Source organism: Plectropomus leopardus, chromosome 15 (genome assembly GCF_008729295.1).
Source record: "Plectropomus leopardus isolate mb chromosome 15, YSFRI_Pleo_2.0, whole genome shotgun sequence".
NCBI lineage: Eukaryota > Metazoa > Chordata > Actinopteri > Perciformes > Serranidae > Plectropomus > Plectropomus leopardus.
The window spans coordinates 11,868,037-11,889,726 of NC_056477.1; the positions used below are offsets into that span (position 1 = coordinate 11,868,037).

General features: G+C 35.9%; 1 protein-coding gene across 1 annotated transcript in view; it reads right to left on the reverse strand.

The window, feature by feature from the left end:
* sorcs3b (sortilin related VPS10 domain containing receptor 3b) overlaps nt 1-21,690 on the reverse strand; it is a 67,111-nt gene that overhangs the window by 4,965 nt on the left and 40,456 nt on the right. The window contains exons 19-24 of the mRNA XM_042501844.1: nt 3,100-3,286; nt 2,690-2,823; nt 2,225-2,348; nt 1,794-1,906; nt 1,392-1,526; nt 368-467 (exon numbers count right to left, since the gene is read on the reverse strand). Of these exons, the coding sequence (XP_042357778.1) occupies nt 368-467; nt 1,392-1,526; nt 1,794-1,906; nt 2,225-2,348; nt 2,690-2,823; nt 3,100-3,286 (793 nt within the window). The remainder of the gene's footprint in view (nt 1-367; nt 468-1,391; nt 1,527-1,793; nt 1,907-2,224; nt 2,349-2,689; nt 2,824-3,099; nt 3,287-21,690) is intronic.

Genomic DNA, 21,690 nt, shown 5'->3' on the forward strand with positions numbered 1-21,690 from the left:
TGATTGGCTGACTTCAAAAGAGAAGTACTGTCTCACTGCCTCAGGTAAAATCTGGTGCACTGTGAAAGATATTTAAATCCTGTGATATACAGTATCACATGAATCTCACTCAGGGAAAACTATTGCCTTTGTCTTATTTTTCCAGTGTTTTGGGAGAACTCAATGTCAAATCATCTCAAGGAAGGCACGTGGCTTATCTTTTGCAAGCGGAACAAATGCATCATGGATGTGTAGACATACTGTACTAAACTGGCATAAATTAGATCTAACTCAACGCTTTGTTTTTTAATGTAACTGCAGAAGATTTTTACAAGTAACAATTTCATCGGTCCAAGTGTGCAGAAATGAAGGTTACAAACAAACTTACCCAAAGTTTGCTGAGTCATGTACACAATAATGCGAATATCCGCTTTCAGCTCAAACTGGATTAGGCCTTGGTTCAGGGCAGTGACAAAAATATCTGATATCTGTTTAAGATTTTTAACAAAAACAGAGAAAAAAAGTATAAATATTTGATGGTAGAATAAATGAAAAATAAAATCTCTGCCTTAATCAAATCATTAATTAGCAATTTAAAACCAACAACTCTTCCTAACAAGCAAACTCTAGCAAATGAAGCGTGAAAAAATGTCCAAATTTACTCTGAGCACAAACAACATTCAGGGAGGCCATTGAACCCTGAGGGTTCCGATTTTTAGAATTACATTATTCTCAGCAAAAATGTGAATAAAGACTACAGTCTGCCCCTTGAAAGTCAGAGATTTGAATCATCAGTAGGAGACCAGCAAGTCCAGCAGTTATTTGTTTGTTTAATTTTTTGTTTGTTTTCTGCAGGTCAGTGTGCTGTGCAGTGTACTTCCTGAACATTTTGGTCCCCAGATTTTGCTGAAGAGTGGGTGCACTTTCACGATACCTTTTGGAGCTGCGGACATTCAGACAGTGGCACAGAGGAGTAGAGAAGATAGACCTTCTGCTTGAAAGCGGTAAATGTAAAGCTCGGCAAAAATTATTGTTACACATTTATGACCCGGCGTTAGTGCCGTTCTCTTGTTTATTATCTTCCATGAATGCCACTGTCACTCTGAATGTCCTATGAAGCCCCATACAAACTTTAAAACTTTGTATGGAAAACAAAACAAATTGTTGAATATTCAAATCCGATATTGAATAGCCAAATCCGATAAGACTGACATCATTTTGAGTCGGATACAGCAGTTGGGACTATTCCTTTGAGCGTCTTTTGTTTTTTTTTGCTAATTTACATAACAACATAATCATAAACCTTTTCATACCTAATCATGTCACATAGCATGTGTCAAATCAGTAGACAATAAAAACAGCTCTTCTGGATGAAAGTTCACATATTAATGTTATAATTCTAGTTATCTTACCGTCTCTAAAGCCTCCTCACTTCCTCTCTTGTGCTCTCTTGATGTGTGCTCATCAGGCAGGATGAAGAGCTCTGCTGTAGATGGAAGTCCAGGATACAAAGCGACCAGCAGCTGATCTTCAGGAACCCCAGACACCTGCAGTGAAAAGACGACACAACAAGCAGGCTTTAAGTTTGTAAGTACTACTTCTTAACTTATCACGATCGTGTTAAAATTGTCAAAACAGCAACATCTTGTAAGCAGCTTCAGTTTGGTGTCTAGAGTAGTGTAGGCAAACTAAAAAAAAGACAGCAGGACCACAATATCAGTGCTGCTCACTGGTATGAAATAGTAATGACTCTGAAAGCCACTGGTGCCTGCTTGCTCCAGGAAAGACCTCAGAGCAATATGGACTCGATGTACCTGTGACAAAGCTGTCCGCACCACACGCCCTATGTCCTCCCTCCACTCAGGGATGTCAGGGTTATGCTCATCAAGAGCTGGTGAGAACGACAACAGCAGCGACCTGAAGAACTCTGTGTAAAAAGAAAAAGGCAAAGTGATGTCTGTTAGAATATGAATGTTACTTCTGGTTTCGTTTTTGATTAATCTGATGTGCAGTTTTGTCTTTTCTCATTTGGCAACATACGCCTTGAAGTTAATTGCTCCTTAAGATTTCGTGTTCGCCTACCGTGACATTTTATTCATTAGATGAGTCCACGCTGACATCAACGTGGCGCTGCTTGCAGCATGGACCGAGAGGCATCAAACTTTCCCCGAGAAAGCATATTGCATATTCATGTAACATGCATCGCACCAATTAAAGTGCTTTGAAGACTGTCTCCCCCACTCACCTTTAACAGTTATAACTTTGGAATCCTGCATTATGGTGCTCCCAGAAGCAACCTGGACCGTGACCTTGTTTTTTCCTTCTCTGTGAAATGTGTATGAGATGCTTCCCTCCAAGGTTATAATGGGCTGGATTTCAAAAGGAAAAACACAGAGAATTTCACAGAAAAACCCTGCATCCTCCCAGCCGAATATAGAGTACTACGTACATGCAGACCTTGACATACTGTATAATGAGCTGCTGCTGTACTGAGCACAATCAACGTGATAAATAAATATGACCAGCCATTAGAGCTGGATGCTCCACAAGGGCACAGGACAGTCACATTTTACATGATTTGTGTTGAAAGCTTTGTAGATTTACATTTTCTAAAAGACACAATGACGTCAAGAGAAAATTGAGAAAAACTGCAGTAAAAAGTATAAAATGTGTGTGTGAAACAACAGTGAGAGTGAGAGAAGCTTCTCACCTCAGAGCTGTTGGCAAACCACCAGAAGAAGGTCAGTGTTCTGGTGTGACTTGGCCAAACCAACGCGGTCAGATTAACCTCCTTCCCCCCAATGGCTACAATAGGAGCAGTGAGGTATACACGCTCCACTGGACCTGAGGCAGCACACACATGTATAATGTGTGAATGCAGGAATGCATAAGACACACATAAACATATCATATATGTGGTATTACTGCGATCACACCTGATGTACAGTTAGCTCCAGGTGTGTATTTTAGCATTTTCCAAGGCTAAAATGCATAAAACTAATACAGCCATGGCTGAAATGAAATTCAGCAGAGTAGGAATGTGACTTTCCATGAAAGAGGAGAGATTCATGCTATATGTGCTGCTGCGGGAATGAGTAATGCTGTTTCTTATTCACATACTGGTGATGTGTAAAAACAGTGTGCTGCTGTCAGATCCCTGGTTGTTCTCAGCAGAAGCTGTCACTCGGTAAATCCCAGTTGCTCTGTAGATGTGGTTGATGCCATCATCAGTCCTGCTCAGGTTAGAGTATGTGATCTTGATGCCGTCCCCGAAGTCTAGCTGGATGCTGGTCCTCAGTGAGTCTCCCTGTGGACAAGCGGTAAGACATGGCATCTGTCACCGCGGCTTAGGTCAGGATGCTTCAATTAGACCGCATACAAGTGAGGTAAGCACAAGCCACTACTAAAGTGCTTGGGCTCAGATGTCCTGTAAGCCATGTCACAAACATATTGCAGGTGAATATGAATGGAGGGAGACAGAAATTCAACCGAGAAAAGGAGACGAAAAGTAAAAATAGAGCTCCAGAGGTCATGAAAATTAGAGGGATTAGTTTACAATCTGGTGCCATCTGGCCAACTAATAAAATCATCCAAAACAAACATGTATTCGCATTATGAAAGTGTTTTTCACCTAAATAACAAAATGCAACAGCTATCACTGTCTATCGTTTTGAGGCATTTTGACATGCGGACAGATTTTATTTTATTTACCCACACTTTGAGATATTGGTTTTTGTGCCACATTAATATAAAAGGTTGATCTACTTTTATTCGTGGTGCTCAAAATACTAAAACGTACATTCAAAGAATCAACAACAGCTTGTCTTTCCGGAGACAGCATCCCTATTGCTCTGGATAATCCACTGAACACTCTGTCAACAGTTTCTACAGAGAATTTTTATTTAGAAGAAAGTACTTCCAAACAAATCTATTTACAGTGAGATTTGAGGATAATCCATGAGTGATACTTATCTCATTTTCAAAATTCATCTCAAACAAAATTGAATTCACCCCCATAGTTTTGAGCTGGAGGCAGGAAACCAGAGATATCTCAAAAATTGGGCAAATAAAAGCAAGTTTCTGCATGACTACACTAGAGGCAAGCGTGCAAAATAGTCATGTTAGAGGCGTGACTCTGGATTGAAATCTCTTAACAACAATACAGGCTTAAAATTTGGTGCAGATGTTCATATTTCCCAGAGGGTGTTTCTCAATTAATTTGGTCATATCATGACTGTTGACTGTACCTCTTGTACCTGTAAGAGATAGGGCATATTTTGTTTTGATTGTATCTTGAAAATACACTGGTTGTACTGCCAGGAAATTTGGTACATACAGTAAAGCGAGGACATAAATATGTCATAGTATAGCAACAATTTTCAAAAAAATGCAGTAGGATGTCATGAAACATTATTTTAAAAGAAGTCACAGTATAGCATGTTATTTTCTGTGTGATGAAAATGTGTTGGTACAGTTATAAGGTGCATCCCGACTGTAAATGTTTTTTTCTGAATTAACTCTTTCCCACTGCATTCTCTTTGTATGTTTATGCCTTCCATTCGTATGCCTCACGATACTCAAAAATGGCATTAAAATCATGGTATCAAATGTAATACAAAAGAGCTAAAACAGAAATCAAAGTGTAGTGTGTTTTTCAAAATGGCAAATAAAAACGTAAAAGGAGAGGCGCCCTGTGTACAAAGGCTATGTCCTTGCGACAGCAGCTGTGGGTTTGATTACACTCATGGCCCTTTACAACATGTCATTCCCTCTCTCTCCCCCATTTATGCTATCTGTCCTATTAAATTAATGGAAAATCCCCCAAAAATTAAAAGTTAAAAAAAAAAGCCATGGTAAAGTATGTGGTCAAAAATAGTGTAAAAACATCAGAGTATAGTTTGTCATCCAAAAGCATGAAAGTCTCAGTTTAGTTTGGCATGTGAAAAAAATGACCAAAGAGGCAAGGCTATGGCAAAAATGTCAAAATATGACATGTCCGAAAAACAGCTGAAAACCACATTAAACCACACCAAATAACCTGTAGAGACACACCATAGCAAAGAAAGTTGAAATGAAAGTTGCAAAAAAGCCAAAAAATAACATAATTTGCCATGCTGAAAAAAATGACTGAAAAGGCAAGGCTATAGTATGGCAAAAATGTCGAAAAAAGACATGTCCCAAAAACTGCTGAAAACCACATTAAACCACTCCAAATAACCTGTAGAGACATGCCATAGCACAGAAAGTTGCGAAATAAACCAAAAAATAACATAATTTGGTATGTGAAAAAAATGACCGAAAAGGCAAGGCTATAGTATGGCAAAATTTCAAATTAAGACATGTCCCAAAAACCTGCGAAAACCACATTAAACCACAACAAATAAACTGTAGAGACACAGCATAGCAAAGAAAGTTGCAAAAAAAGCCAAAAAAGACATTATTTGGCATGTTGAAAAAAATGACCGAAAACGGCAAGGCTATAGTATGGCAAAAATGTCAAAATATGACATGTCCCAAAAAAAATGCTGAAAACCACATTAAACCACACCAAAAAACCTGTAGAGAATACACGCCATAGCAAAGAAAGTTGCAAAAAAAGCCAAAAATAAACGATAATTTGGCATGTGAAAAAAATGACCAAAAAGGCAAGGCTATAGTATGGCAAAAATGTCAAAATAGGACATGTCCCAAAAACTGCTGAAAACCACATTAAACCACACCAAATAACCTGTAGAGACATGCCATAGCAAAGAAAGTTGCAAAAAAAGCCAAAAAAGACATTATTTGGCATGTTGAAAAAATGACCAAAACGGCAAGGCTATAGTATGGCAAAAATGTCAAAATAAGACATCCCAAAAAATGCTGAAAACCACATTAAACCACATCAAATAGCCTGTAGAGACACGCCATAGCAAAGAAAGTTGCAAAAAAAGGCAAAAAAGACATTATTTGGCATGTTGAAAAAATGACCAAAACGGCAAGGCTATAGTATGGCAAAAATGTCAAAATAGGACATGTCCCAAAAACTGCTGAAAACCACATTAAACCACACAAACTGACCTGTAGAGACACGCCATAGCAAAGAAACAATTGCAAAAAAAAGCCAAAAAAAAGACTTAATTTGGCATGTGAAAAAAATGACCAAAAAGGCAAGGCTATAGTATGGCAAAAATGTCAAAATAGGACATGTCCCAAAAAACTGCTGAAAACCACATTAAACCACACCAAATAACCTGTAGAGACACGCCATAGCAAAGAAAGTTGCAAAAAAAGCCAAAAAAAGGACATAATTTGGCATGTTGAAAAAAATGACCGAAAAGGCAAGGCTATAGTATGGCAAAAATGTCAAAATAAGACATGTCCCAAAAAATGCTGAAAAAACCACATTAAACCACACACAAAATACCTGTAGAGACACGCATAGCAAAGAAAGTTGCAAAAAAAGCCAAAAAAGACATAATTTGGCATGTTGAAAAAAATGACCGAAAAGGCAAGGCTATAGTATGGCAAAAATGTCAAAATATGACATGTCCCAAAAAATGCTGAAAACCACATTAAACCACACCAAATAACCTGTAGAGACACGCCATAGCAAAGAAAGTTGCAAAAAAAGCCAAAAAAGACATAATTTGGCATGTTGAAAAAAATGACCAAAAAGGCAAGGCTATAGTATGGCAAAAATGTCAAAATAAGACATGTCCCAAAAACTGCTGAAAACCACATTAAACCACACCAAATAGCCTGTAGAGACACGCCATAGCAAAGAAAGTTGCAAAAACAGCCAAAAAATAACATAATTTGGCATGTTGAAAAAAATGACCAAAAAGGCAAGGCTATAGTATGGCAAAAAATCAAAATATGACATGTCCCAAAAACTGCTGAAAACCACATAAAACACAACAAATAAAACTGTAGAGACACCCATAGCAAAGAAAGTTGCAAAAAAAAGCAAAAAAATAACATAATTTGGCATGTTGAAAAAATGACCAAAAAGGCAAGGCTATAGTATGGCAAAAATGTCAAAATAAGACATGTCCCAAAAACTGCTGAAAACCACATTAAACCACATAAAATAGCCTGTAGAGACACGCCATAGCAAAGAAAGTTGCAAAAACAGCCAAAAAATAACATAATTTGGCATGTTGAAAAAATGACCAAAAAGGCAAGGCTATAGTATGGCAAAAATGTCAAAATATGACATGTCCCAAAAATGCTGAAAACCACATTAAACCACACAAAATAACCTGTGGAGACACGCCATAGCAAAGAAAGTTGCAAAAAAAGCAAAAAAAGACATAATTTGGCATGTGAAAAAAATGACAAAAACGGCAAGGCTATAGTATGGCAAAAATGTCAAAATAATGACATGTCCCAAAAACTGCTGAAAACCACATTAAACCACACCAAAATAGCCTGTAGAGACACGCCATAGCAAAGAAAGTTGCAAAAAAAAGCCAAAAAAAGACATAATTTGGCATGTTGAAAAAAATGACCGAAAAGGCAAGGCTATAGTATGGCAAAAATGTCAAAATAGGACATGTCCCAAAAATGCTGAAAACCACATTAAACCACACCAAATAAGCCTGTAGAGACACAGCCATAGCAAAGAAAGTTGCAAAAAAAAGCCAAAAAAGACATTATTTGGCATGTTGAAAAAATGACCAAAAACGGCAAGGCTATAGTATGGCAAAAATGTCAAAATAAGACATGTCCCAAAAACTGCTGAAAACCACATTAAACCACATAAAATACCTGTAGAGACACGCCATAGCAAAGAAAGTTGCAAAAAAAGCCAAAAATAACATAATTTGGCATGTGAAAAAAATGACCAAAAAAGGCAAGGCTATAGTATGGCAAAAATGTCAAAATATGACATGTCCCAAAAACTGCTGAAAACCACATTAAACCACACAAAATAACCTGTAGAGACACGCCATAGCAAAGAAAGTTGCAAAAAAAGCCAAAAAAGACATTATTTGGCATGTTGAAAAAAAATGACCAAAAAGGCAAGGCTATAGTATGGCAAAAATGTCAAAATATGACATGTCCCAAAAAATGCTGAAAACCACATTAAACACACATAAAATAGCCTGCTGTAGTAGAGACACGCCATAGCAAAGAAAGTTGCAAAAAAAAAGCCAAAAAATAACATAATTTGGCATGTTGAAAAAAAATGACCGAAAAGGCAAGGCTATAGTATGGCAAAAATGTCAAAATAAGGACATGTCCCAAAAAAACTGCTGAAAACCACATTAAACCACACCAAAATAACCTGTAGAGACACGCCATAGCAAAGAAAGTTGCAAAAAAAGCCAAAAAAGACATAATTTGGCATGTTGAAAAAAAAATGACCAAAAAAGGCAAGGCTATAGTATGGCAAAAATGTCAAAATATGACATGTCCCAAAAACAGCTGAAAACCACATCAAAACCACACCAAATACCTGTAGAGACACGCCATAGCAAAGAAAGTTGCAAAAACAGCCAAAAAAACATAATTTGGCATGTTGAAAAAAATGACCAAAAAGGCAAGGCTATAGTATGGCAAAAATGTCAAAATAGGACATGTCCCAAAAAACTGCTGAAAACCACATTAAAACCACATAAAATAGCCTGTAGAGACACGCCATAGCAAAGAAAGTTGCAAAAAAAAGCCAAAAAAATAACATAATTTGGCATGTTGAAAAAAATGACCAAAAAGGCAAGGCTATAGTATGGCAAAAATGTCAAAATATGACATGTCCCAAAAAACTGCTGAAAACCACATTAAACACACCAAATAACCTGTAGAGACACGCCATAGCAAAGAAAGTTGCAAAAAAAGCCAAAAAAAACATAATTTGGCATGTTGAAAAAAATGACCAAAAAGGCAAGGCTATAGTATGGCAAAAATGTCAAAATATGACATGTCCCAAAAACTGCTGAAAACCACATTAAACAAACACCATAAATAAAGCCTGTAGAGACACGCCATAGCAAAGAAAGTTGCAAAAAAAGCCAAAAAATAACATAATTTGCATGTTGAAAAAATGACCAAAAAGGCAAGGCTATAGTATGGCAAAAATGTCAAAATATAGGACATGTCCCAAAAACTGCTGAAAACCACATTAAACCACACCAAATAACCTGTAGAGACACGCCATAGCAAAGAAAGTTGCAAAAAAGCCAAAAAATAACATAATTTGGCATGTTGAAAAAAATGACCAAAAAGGCAAGGCTATAGTATGGCAAAAATGTCAAAAATAGGACATGTCCCAAAAACTGCTGAAAACCACATTAAACCACACCAAATAGCCCTGTAGAGACAACACCATAGCAAAGAAAGTTGCAAAAAAAGCCAGCCAAAAATAACATAATTTGGCATGTTGAAAAAATGACCAAAACGGCAAGGCTATAGTATGGCAAAAATGTCAAAATAGGACATGTCCCAAAAACTGCTGAAAACCACATCAAAAACCACACCAAATAACCTGTAGAGACACGCCATAGCAAAGAAAGTTGCAAAAAAAGCAAAAAAAACATAATTTGGCATGTGAAAAAAAAATGACCAAAACGGCAAGGCTATAGTATGGCAAAAATGTCAAAATAGGACATGTCCCAAAAAATGCTGAAAACCACATTAAACCACACCAAATAGCCTGTAGAGACACGCCATAGCAAAGAAAGTTGCAAAAAAAAGCCAAAAAAGACATTATTTGGCATGTTGAAAAAATGACCAAAAAGGCAAGGCTATAGTATGGCAAAAATGTCAAAATATGACATGTCCCAAAAAATGCTGAAAACCACATTAAACCACACAAAAAAACCTGTAGAGAGACACGCCATAGCAAAGAAAGTTGCAAAAAAAGCCAAAAAAAACATAATTTGGCATGTGAAAAAAAATGACCAAAAAGGGCAAGGCTATAGTATGGCAAAAATGTCAAAATAGGACATGTCCCAAAAAACTGCTGAAAACCACATTAAACCACATAAAATAGCCTGTAGAGACACGCCATAGCAAAGAAAGTTGCAAAAAAAGCCAAAAATAACATAATTTGGCATGTTGAAAAAAAAATGACCAAAAAGGCAAGGCTATAGTATGGCAAAAATGTCAAAATAGGACATGTCCCAAAAATGCTGAAAACCACATTAAACCACATCAAATAGCCTGTAGAGAAACATGCCATAGCAAAGAAAGTTGCAAAAAAAGCCAAAAAAGACATAATTTGGCATGTTGAAAAAAAATGACCAAAACGGCAAGGCTATAGTATGGCAAAAATGTCAAAATATGACATGTCCCAAAAACTGCTGAAAACCACATTAAACCACATAAAATAACCTGTAGAGACACGCCATAGCAAAGAAAGTTGCAAAAAAGCCAAAAAATAACATTATTTGGCATGTGAAAAAATGACCAAAAAGGCAAGGCTATAGTATGGCAAAAATGTCAAAATATGACATGTCCCAAAAACTGCTGAAAACCACATTAAACCACCAAAAAACCTGTAGAGACACGCCATAGCAAAGAAAGTTGCAAAAAAGCCAAAAAAAACATATTTGGCATGTGAAAAAAATGACCAAAAAGGCAAGGCTATAGTATGGCAAAAATGTCAAAATATGACATGTCCCAAAAACTGCTGAAAACCACATTAAACCACATACCAAATAACCTGTAGAGACACGCCATAGCAAAGAAAGTTGCAAAAAAAGCCAAAAAATAACATAATTTGGCATGTGAAAAAAAAATGACCAAAAAGGCAAGGCTATAGTATGGCAAAAATGTCAAAATATGACATGTCCCAAAAAAATGCTGAAAACCACATTAAAACACCAAATAACCTGTAGAGAGACACGCCATAGCAAAGAAAGTTGTTGCAAAAAAAGCCAAAAAAGACATTATTTGGCATGTTGAAAAAATGACCAAAACGGCAAGGCTATAGTATGGCAAAAATGTCAAAATATGACATGTCCCAAAAAACTGCTGAAAACCACATTAAACCACACCAAATAACCTGTAGAGACACGCCATAGCAAAGAAAGTTGCAAAAAAGCCAAAAAAGACATAATTTGGCATGTTGAAAAAAATGACCGAAAAGGCAAGGCTATAGTATGGCAAAAATGTCAAAATAGGACATGTCCCAAAAACTGCTGAAAACCACATTAAACCACATAAAATAGCCTGTAGAGACACGCCATAGCAAAGAAAGTTGCAAAAAACAGCAAAAAATAAACATAATTTGGCATGTGAAAAAAATGACCAAAAAGGCAAGGCTATAGTATGGCAAAAATGTCAAAATGACATGTCCCAAAAACTGCTGAAAACCACATTAAAACACTGTGTTAACCAAATAGCCTATAGAGACATGCCATAGCAAAGAAAGTTGCAAAAAAAGCCAAAAAAAACATTATTTGGCATGTTGAAAAAAATGACCAAAACGGCAAGGCTATAGTATGGCAAAAATGTCAAAATATGACATGTCCCAAAAACTGCTGAAAACCACATTAAAACCACACCAAATAGCCTGTAGAGACACGCCATAGCAAAGAAAGTTGCAAAAAAAAAAAGCCAAAAAAAGACATAATATTTGGCATGTTGAAAAAATGACCAAAAAAGGCAAGGCTATAGTATGGCAAAAATGTCAAATTATAGGACATGTCCCAAAAACTGCTGAAAACCACCATTAAACACACACCAAAAAAGCCTGTAGAGACACGCCATAGCAAAGAAAGTTGCAAAAAAAGCCAAAAAAGACATTATTTGGCATGTTGAAAAAATGACGAAAACGGCAAGGCTATAGTATGGCAAAAATGTCAAAATATAGGACATGTCCCAAAAACATGCTGAAAAACCACATTAAACACACCAAATAGCCTGTAGAGACACGCCATAGCAAAGAAAGTTGCAAAAAAAAAGCCAAAAAATAACATAATTTGGCATGTTGAAAAAATGACCAAAAAGGCAAGGCTATAGTATGGCAAAAATGTCAAAATAGGACATGTCCCAAAAAAATGCTGAAAACCACATTAAACCACACAAAATGACCTGTAGAGACACGCTGCCATAGCAAAGAAAGTTGCAAAAAAAAGCCAAAAAAGACATAATTTGGCATGTTGAAAAAATGACCAAAACGGCAAGGCTATAGTATGGCAAAAATGTCAAAATATGACATGTCCCAAAAACAGCTGAAAACCACATTAAAAACCACACCAAATAGCCTGTAGAGACACGCCCATAGCAAAGAAAGTTGCAAAAACAGCCAAAAAAGACATTATTTGGCATGTTGAAAAAATGACCAAAAAGGCAAGGCTATAGTATGGCAAAAATGTCAAAATATGACATGTCCCAAAAACTGCTGAAAAACACATCAAAACCACACCAAATAGCCTGTAGAGACATGCCATAGCAAAGAAAGTTGCAAAAAAAAAGCCAAAAAATAACATAATTTGGCATGTTGAAAAAATGACCAAAAAAGGCAAGGCTATAGTATGGCAAAAATGTCAAAATATGACATGTCCCAAAAACTGCTGAAAACCACATTAAACCACACCAAATAGCCTGTAGAGACACGCCATAGCAAAGAAAGTTGCAAAAAAAGGCAAAAAAACATTATTTGGCATGTTGAAAAAATGACCGAAAAAGGCAAGGCTATAGTATGGCAAAAATGTCAAAATATGACATGTCCCAAAAAAATGCTGAAAACCACATTAAACCACAAATAGCCTGTAGAGACACGCCATAGCAAAGAAAGTTGCAAAAAAGCCAAAAAAACATAATTTGGCATGTTGAAAAAAAATGACCAAAAAGGCAAGGCTATAGTATGGCAAAAATGTCAAAATATGGACATGTCCCAAAAACTGCTGAAAACCACATTAAACCACACCAAATAGCCTGTAGAGACACGCCATAGCAAAGAAAGTTGCAAAAAAAGCCAAAAAATAACATAATTTGGCATGTTGAAAAAATGACCAAAAAGGCAAGGCTATAGTATGGCAAAAATGTCAAAATAGGACATGTCCCAAAAAACTGCTGAAAACCACATTAAACCACATAAAATAACCTGTAGAGACATGCCATAGCAAAGAAAGTTGCAAAAACAGCCAAAAAATAACATAATTTGGCATGTGAAAAAAATGACCAAAAAGGCAAGGCTATAGTATGGCAAAAATGTCAAAATAGGACATGTCCCAAAACATGCTGAAAACCACATTAAACCACATCAAATAGCCTGTAGAGACACGCCATAGCAAAGAAAAGTTGCAAAAAAAGCCAAAAAAAGACATTATTTGGCATGTTGAAAAAATGACCGAAAACGGCAAGGCTATAGTATGGCAAAAATGTCAAAATATGACATGTCCCAAAAAACTGCTGAAAACCACATTAAACCACACCAAATAACCTGTAGAGACACGCCATAGCAAAGAAAGTTGCAAAAAAAGCCAAAAAATAACATAATTTGGCATGTGAAAAAAAATGACCAAAAAGGCAAGGCTATAGTATGGCAAAAATGTCAAAATATGACATGTCCCAAAAACTGCTGAAAACCACATTAAACCACATAAAATAACCTGTAGAGACACGCCATAGCAAAGAAAGTTGCAAAAAAAGCCAAAAAAACATAATTTGGCATGTTGAAAAAATGACCAAAAAAGGCAAGGCTATAGTATGGCAAAAATGTCAAAATATGACATGTCCCAAAAAATGCTGAAAACCACATTAAAACACCAAATAACCTGTAGAGACACGCCATAGCAAAGAAGTTGCAAAAAAAGCCAAAAAATAACATTATTTGGCATGTTGAAAAAATGACCAAAACGGCAAGGCTATAGTATGGCAAAAATGTCAAAATATGACATGTCCCAAAAACTGCTGAAAAACCACAAAACCACACCAAATATCCTGTAGAGACAAGAAAGCAAAAAAAAACAAAAACGCCATAGCAAAGAAAGTTGCAAAAAAAGCCAAAAAATAAACATAATTTGGCATGTTAAAAAAATGACCAAAAAGGCAAGGCTATAGTATGGCAAAAATGTCAAAATAAGGACATGTCCCAAAAAATGCTGAAAACCACATCAAAACCACACCAAATAGCCTGTAGAGACACGCCATAGCAAAGAAGTTGCAAAAAAAGGCAAAAAAATAACATTATTTGGCATGTTGAAAAAATGACCAAAAAGGCAAGGCTATAGTATGGCAAAAATGTCAAAATAGGACATGTCCCAAAAATGCTGAAAAACCACATTAAAACACATCAAATAGCCTGTAGAGACACGCCGCCATAGCAAAGAAAGTTGCAAAAAAAGCCAAAAATAACATAATTTGGCATGTCAAAAAAATGACCAAAAAGGCAAGGCTATAGTATGGCAAAAATGTCAAAATATGACATGTCCCAAAAAATGCTGAAAAACACATTAAACCACACAAAAATAACCTGTAGAGACACGCCATAGCAAAGAAATTGCAAAAAAAGCCAAAAAAAATAAATAATTTGGCATGTGAAAAAAATGACCAAAAAGGCAAGGCTATAGTATGGCAAAAATGTCAAAATATGACATGTCCCAAAAACTGCTGAAAACCACATTAAACCACACCAAATAACCTGTAGAGACACACCATAGCAAAGAAAGTTGCAAAAAACAGCCAAAAAAAAGACATTATTTGGCATGTTGAAAAAATGACCAAAAAGGCAAGGCTATAGTATGGCAAAAATGTCAAAATAGGACATGTCCCAAAAACTGCTGAAAACCACATTAAACCACATAAAATAGCCTGTAGAGACACGCCATAGCAAAGAAAGTTGCAAAAAACAGCCAAAAAATAACATAATTTGGCATGTTGAAAAAATGACCAAAAAGGCAAGGCTATAGTATGGCAAAAATGTCAAAATATGACATGTCCCAAAAAATGCTGAAAACCACATTAAACCACACCAAATAGCCTGTAGAGACACGCCATAGCAAGAAAGTTGCAAAAAAAGCCAAAAAAGACATTATTTGGCATGTTGAAAAAATGACCAAAACGGCAAGGCTATAGTATGGCAAAAATGTCAAAATAGGACATGTCCCAAAAAACTGCTGAAAACCACATTAAACACACCAAATAACCTGTAGAGACACGCCATAGCAAAGAAAGTTGCAAAAAAAGCCAAAAATAACATAATTTGGCATGTGAAAAAAATGACCAAAAAGGCAAGGCTATAGTATGGCAAAAATGTCAAAATATGACATGTCCCAAAAAACTGCTGAAAACCACATTAAACCACACCAAATAACCTGTAGAGAGACACGCCATAGCAAAGAAAAGTTGCAAAAAACAGCCAAAAAAGACATTATTTGGCATGTTGAAAAAATGACCAAAAAGGCAAGGCTATAGTATGGCAAAAATGTCAAAAATAGGACATGTCCCAAAAACTGCTGAAAACCACATTAAACCACATAAAATAACCTGTAGAGACACGCCATAGCAAAGAAAGTTGCAAAAAAGCCAAAAAATAACATAATTTGGCATGTGAAAAAAAATGACCAAAAAGGCAAGGCTATAGTATGGCAAAAATGTCAAAATAGGACATGTCCCAAAAACTGCTGAAAACCACATTAAACCACACCAAATAACCTGTAGAGACATGCCATAGCAAAGAAAGTTGCAAAAAAAGCCAAAAAAAACATAATTTGGCATGTTGAAAAAATGACCAAAAAGGCAAGGCTATAGTATGGCAAAAATGTCAAAATATGACATGTCCCAAAAAATGCTGAAAACCACATTAAAACCACACCAAATAACCTGTAGAGACACACCATAGCAAAGAAAGTTGCAAAAAAAGCCAAAAAAGACATTATTTGGCATGTTGAAAAAATGACCAAAAAGGCAAGGCTATAGTATGGCAAAAATGTCAAAATAGGACATGTCCCAAAAACTGCTGAAAACCACATTAAACCACACCAAATAACCTGTAGAGACATGCCATAGCAAAGAAAGTTGCAAAAACAGCCAAAAAAGACATTATTTGGCATGTTGAAAAAATGACCAAAACGGCAAGGCTATAGTATGGCAAAAATGTCAAAATAGGACATGTCCAAAAACTGCTGAAAACCACATTAAACCAAACCAATAAAATACCTGTAGAGACACGCCATAGCAAAGAAAGTTGCAAAAAAAGCAAAAAAGACATTATTTGGCATGTGAAAAAATGACAAAAAGGCAAGGCTATAGTATGGCAAAAATGTCAAAATAGGACATGTCCCAAAAACTGCTGAAAACCACATTAAACCACACCAAATAACCTGTAGAGACACGCCATAGCAAAGAAAGTTGCAAAAACAGCCAAAAAAGACATTAATTTGGCATGTCAAAAAAATGACCAAAAAGGCAAGGCTATAGTATGGCAAAAATGTCAAAATAGGACATGTCCCAAAAACATGCTGAAAACCACATTAAACCACACAAAATAACCTGTAGAGACACGCCATAGCAAAGAAAGTTGCAAAAACAGCCAAAAAAGACATTATTTGGCATGTTGAAAAAATGACCAAAAAGGCAAGGCTATAGTATGGCAAAAATGTCAAAATAGGACATGTCCCAAAAACTGCTGAAAACCACATTAAACCACACAAAATAACCTGTAGAGAGACATGCCATAGCAAAGAAAGTTGCAAAAAAAGCCAAAAAATAACATAAATTTTGGCATGTGAAAAAAATGACCAAAAAGGCAAGGCTATAGTATGGCAAAAATGTCAAAATATGACATGTCCCAAAAACTGCTGAAAACCACATTAAACCACACCAAATAACCTGTAGAGACACACCATAGCAAAGAAAGTTGCAAAAACAGCCAAAAAAGACATTATTTGGCATGTTGAAAAAATGACCAAAAAGGCAAGGCTATAGTATGGCAAAAATGTCAAAATATGACATGTCCCAAAAACTGCTGAAAACCACATTAAACCACAACAAATAAACTGTAGAGACACGCCATAGCAAAGAAAGTTGCAAAAAAAAAGCCAAAAAAAGACATAATTTGGCATGTTGAAAAAAATGACCAAAAAGGCAAGGCTATAGTATGGCAAAAATGTCAAAATAGGACATGTCCCAAAAAATGCTGAAAACCACATTAAACCACACCAAATAACCTGTAGAGACATACCATAGCAAAAAAAGTTGCAAAATTTTGCATGTCCAAAAAAATGACATTAATTTGGCATAGTTCAAAAAGTAAAGTAAGACTTTTCCAGCAAAAACATACAGGAAAACCAGTTAGGGTATCAAATAAACTGCTTCCCCCAAGAAAAAGTCAAAATAGGAAATGTCAAAAAAAACATGACACCCCATGCAGGACAAAGTTTGTGCATGTTGAAAAAAATGACCAAAAAGGCAAGGCTATAGTATGGCAAAAATGTCGGAAAATAGTGACATGACCAAATAGCTGAAAAAAGTAAAAACACATAACTGTGTTTGCAGAAACAACATTGCAAAGAAAGTTGCAAAAAACAGCCAAAAAAGACATTATTTGGCATGTTGAAAAAATGACCAAAAAGGCAAGGCTATAGTATGGCAAAAATGTCAAAATTGACATGTCCCAAAAACTGCTGAAAACCACATTAAACCACACCAAATTGCCTGTAGAGACACGCCATAGCAAAGAAAGTTGCAAAAAAAGACAAAAAAAATTATTGGCATGTGAAAAAAAAAAAACGGGCATGCTGGAAAAAAAGCCAAAATTCAGTTTGCTACATGGCATTGACCAAAAAACACAAGTCAGTGAATATGTCCAAAAAAACGCCAAAAAAAAACTAGGTAAGAAAAAATACCAAAAAGGCAAGGCATAGTATGGCAAAAAATGTCAAAAATGACATGTCCCCAGCTGAAAACATCATTAAACCACACCAAAAATACCTGTAGAGACATGCCATAGCAAAGAAAGTTGCAAAAAACCAGCCAAAAAAGACATTATTTGGCATGTTGAAAAAATGACCAAAAAGGCAAGGCTATAGTATGGCAAAAATGTCAAAATATGACATGTCCCAAAAACTGCTGAAAACCACATTAAACCACACCAAATAACCTGTAGAGACACGCCATAGCAAAGAAAGTTGCAAAAAAAGCAAAAAATAACATAATTTGGCATGTTGAAAAAAAATGACCAAAAAGGCAAGGCTATAGTATGGCAAAAATGTCAAAATAGGACATGTCCCAAAAACTGCTGAAAACCACATTAAACCACACCAAATAACCTGTAGAGAAAACACCATAGCAAAGAAAGTTGCAAAAAAAGCCAAAAAAGACATTATTTGGCATGTTGAAAAAATGACCAAAAAGGCAAGGCTATAGTATGGCAAAAATGTCAAAATATGACATGTCCCAAAAACTGCTGAAAACCACATTAAACCACACCAAATAACCATGTAGAGACACGCCATAGCAAAGAAAGTTGCAAAAAAAAAAAGCCAAAAAATAACATAATTTGGCATGTTGAAAAAAAAATGACCCAAAAGGCAAGGCTATAGTATGGCAAAAATGTCAAAATAGGACATGTCCCAAAAACTGCTGAAAACCACATTAAACCACACCAAATAACCTGTAGAGACACGCCATAGCAAAGAAAGTTGCAAAAAAAGCCAAAAAAGACATTATTTGGCATGTTGAAAAAATGACCAAAAGGCAAGGCTATAGTATGGCAAAAATGTCAAAATATGACATGTCCCAAAAACTGCTGAAAACCACATAAACCACACCAAATAACCTGTAGAGACACGCCATAGCAAAGAAAGTTGCAAAAACAGCCAAAAAAATAACATAATTTGGCATGTTGAAAAAATGACCAAAAAGGCAAGGCTATAGTATGGCAAAAATGTCAAAAATAGGACATGTCCCAAAAACTGCTGAAAACCACATTAAACCACACCAAATAACCTGTAGAGACACGCCATAGCAAAGAAAGTTGCAAAAACAGCCAAAAAAAAGACATTATTTGGCATGTTGAAAAAATGACCAAAAAGGCAAGGCTATAGTATGGCAAAAATGTCAAAATATGACATGTCCCAAAAACTGCTGAAAACCACATTAAACCACACCAAATAACCTGTAGAGACATGCCATAGCAAAGAAAGTTGCAAAAACAGCCAAAAAAAAGACATTATTTGGCATGTTGAAAAAATGACCAAAACGGCAAGGCTATAGTATGGCAAAAATGTCAAAATAGGACATGTCCCAAAAACTGCTGAAAACCACATTAAACCACACCAAATAACCTATAGAGACATGCCATAGCAAAGAAAGTTGCAAAAAAAGCCAAAAAATAACATAATTTGGCATGTGAAAAAAAATGACCAAAAAGGCAAGGCTATAGTATGGCAAAAATGTCAAAATAGGACATGTCCCAAAAACTGCTGAAAACCACATTAAACCACACCAAATAACCTGTAGAGACACGCCATAGCAAAGAAAGTTGCAAAAACAGCCAAAAAAAGACATTATTTGGCATGTTGAAAAAATGACCAAAAGGCAAGGCTATAGTATGGCAAAAATGTCAAAATAGGACATGTCCCAAAAACTGCTGAAAACCACATTAAACCACACCAAATAACCTGTAGAGACACGCCATAGCAAAGAAAGTTGCAAAAAAAGCCAAAAAAATAACATAATTTGGCATGTTGAAAAAAAATGACCAAAAAGGCAAGGCTATAGTATGGCAAAAATGTCAAAATAGGACATGTCCCAAAAACTGCTGAAAACCACATTAAACCACACCAAATAACCTGTAGAGACACGCCATAGCAAAGAAAGTTGCAAAAACAGCCAAAAAAGACATTATTTGGCATGTTGAAAAAATGACCAAAAAGGCAAGGCTATAGTATGGCAAAAATGTCAAAATATGACATGTCCCAAAAAATGCTGAAAACCACATTAAACCACACCAAATAACATGTAGAGAACACACCATAGCAAAGAAAGTTGCAAAAAACAGCCAAAAAAACATTATTTGGCATGTTGAAAAAATGACCAAAACGGCAAGGCTATAGTATGGCAAAAAATGTCAAAATAGGACATGTCCCAAAAACTGCTGAAAACCACATTAAACCACACCAAATAACCCTGTAGAGACACGCCATAGCAAAGAAAGTTGCAAAAAAGCCAAAAAATTACATAATTTGGCATGTGGAAAAAAATGACCAAAAAGGCAAGGCTATAGTATGGCAAAATTGTAAAATTAAGACTTGTCCCAAAAACTGTTGAAAACCACATTAAACCACACCAAATAACCTGTAGAGACATGCCATAGCAAAGAAAGATGCAAAAAAAATCCAAAAAATAAGATAATTTGGCATGTGAAAAAAATGACCAAAAAGGCAAGGCTATAGTATGGCAAAAATGTCAAAATAGGACATGTCCCAAAAACTGCTGAAAACCACATCAAACCACATAAAATAGCCTGTAGAGACACGCCATAGCAAAGAAAGTTGCCAAAAAAGGCAAAAAATAACATAATTTGGCATGTGAAAAAAATGACAGAAAACGTAAGGCTATAGTATGGCAAAAATGTCAAAATATGTCAAAAACCACACCAGATGGCCTGTAGAGACACACCATAGCAAAGAAAACTGCAAAAAAGTCAAAAAATAACATAATTTAGCATGTGAAAAAAATGACCAGAAAGGCAAGGCTATAGTATGGCAAAATTGTAAAATTAAGACTTGTCCCAAAAACTGTTGAAAACCACATTAAACCACACCAAATAACCTGTAGAGACATGCCATAGCAAAGAAAGATGCAAAAAAAATCCAAAAAATAAGATAATTTGGCATGTGAAAAAAATGACCAAAAAGGCAAGGCTATAGTATGGCAAAAATGTCAAAATAGGACATGTCCCAAAAACTGCTGAAAACCACATCAAACCACATAAAATAGCCTGTAGAGACACGCCATAGCAAAGAAAGTTGCAAAAAAAGGCAAAAAATAACATAATTTGGCATGTGAAAAAAATGACAGAAAAGGTAAGGCTATAGTATGGCAAAAATGTCAAATATGACATCCCAAAAACAGGTTGCAAAAATAAAAAATAAATAACATAATTTGGTATGTCGAAAAAAATGACTGAAAGTGCAAAGCTATAGTAGGGCAAAAAGGTCAAAATATGACATGCCCCAAAAACAGCAGAAAACCGCATCAAACCACATAATATACCCTGCCAAGACATCCCAAAGTTGCAAAAAAGCTAGAAAATAACATCATTTGGCATGTGGAAAAATGACCAGTGGCCAATCAGGTGCCACCAACTGGCTCTCCTTCTCTCTCATTCACCACCCTTTCCAATCGTGATGTTTCAGGACATAATAAAAGTGTTCTGTGATTTGGCCAGAGCATGGCTGTGATTTGACACGAACAGTCCGCTTATGTGCTCTGTCATTTGCCACCTGTGTGACTTTGCTTGCTGTTTATTTCATTTTAACTCACACCACTCCATAGTGACTGTTTAAAACATCAGCCTCAGCCATATGGGCGGTTGCTTTCATTCCCTTTTCTTACTTTTTGCCAATGTTAAGGCATAGCAAGCTGTGGGTAGGGGACGAGTAGGCATACATTTCTGTTTTAAATGTTTCTATGATTTGCCGGCACCTGCCACCCTCTCCTTTTGTTGCCGTTACACTGTGCTGCCTGTTGCCACTTCATCAATTAAACAATAAATATCTGCTTTCCTGCCCATTTTACCACTATGATGCTGTGTTGCTTCCCTTGGTTCCT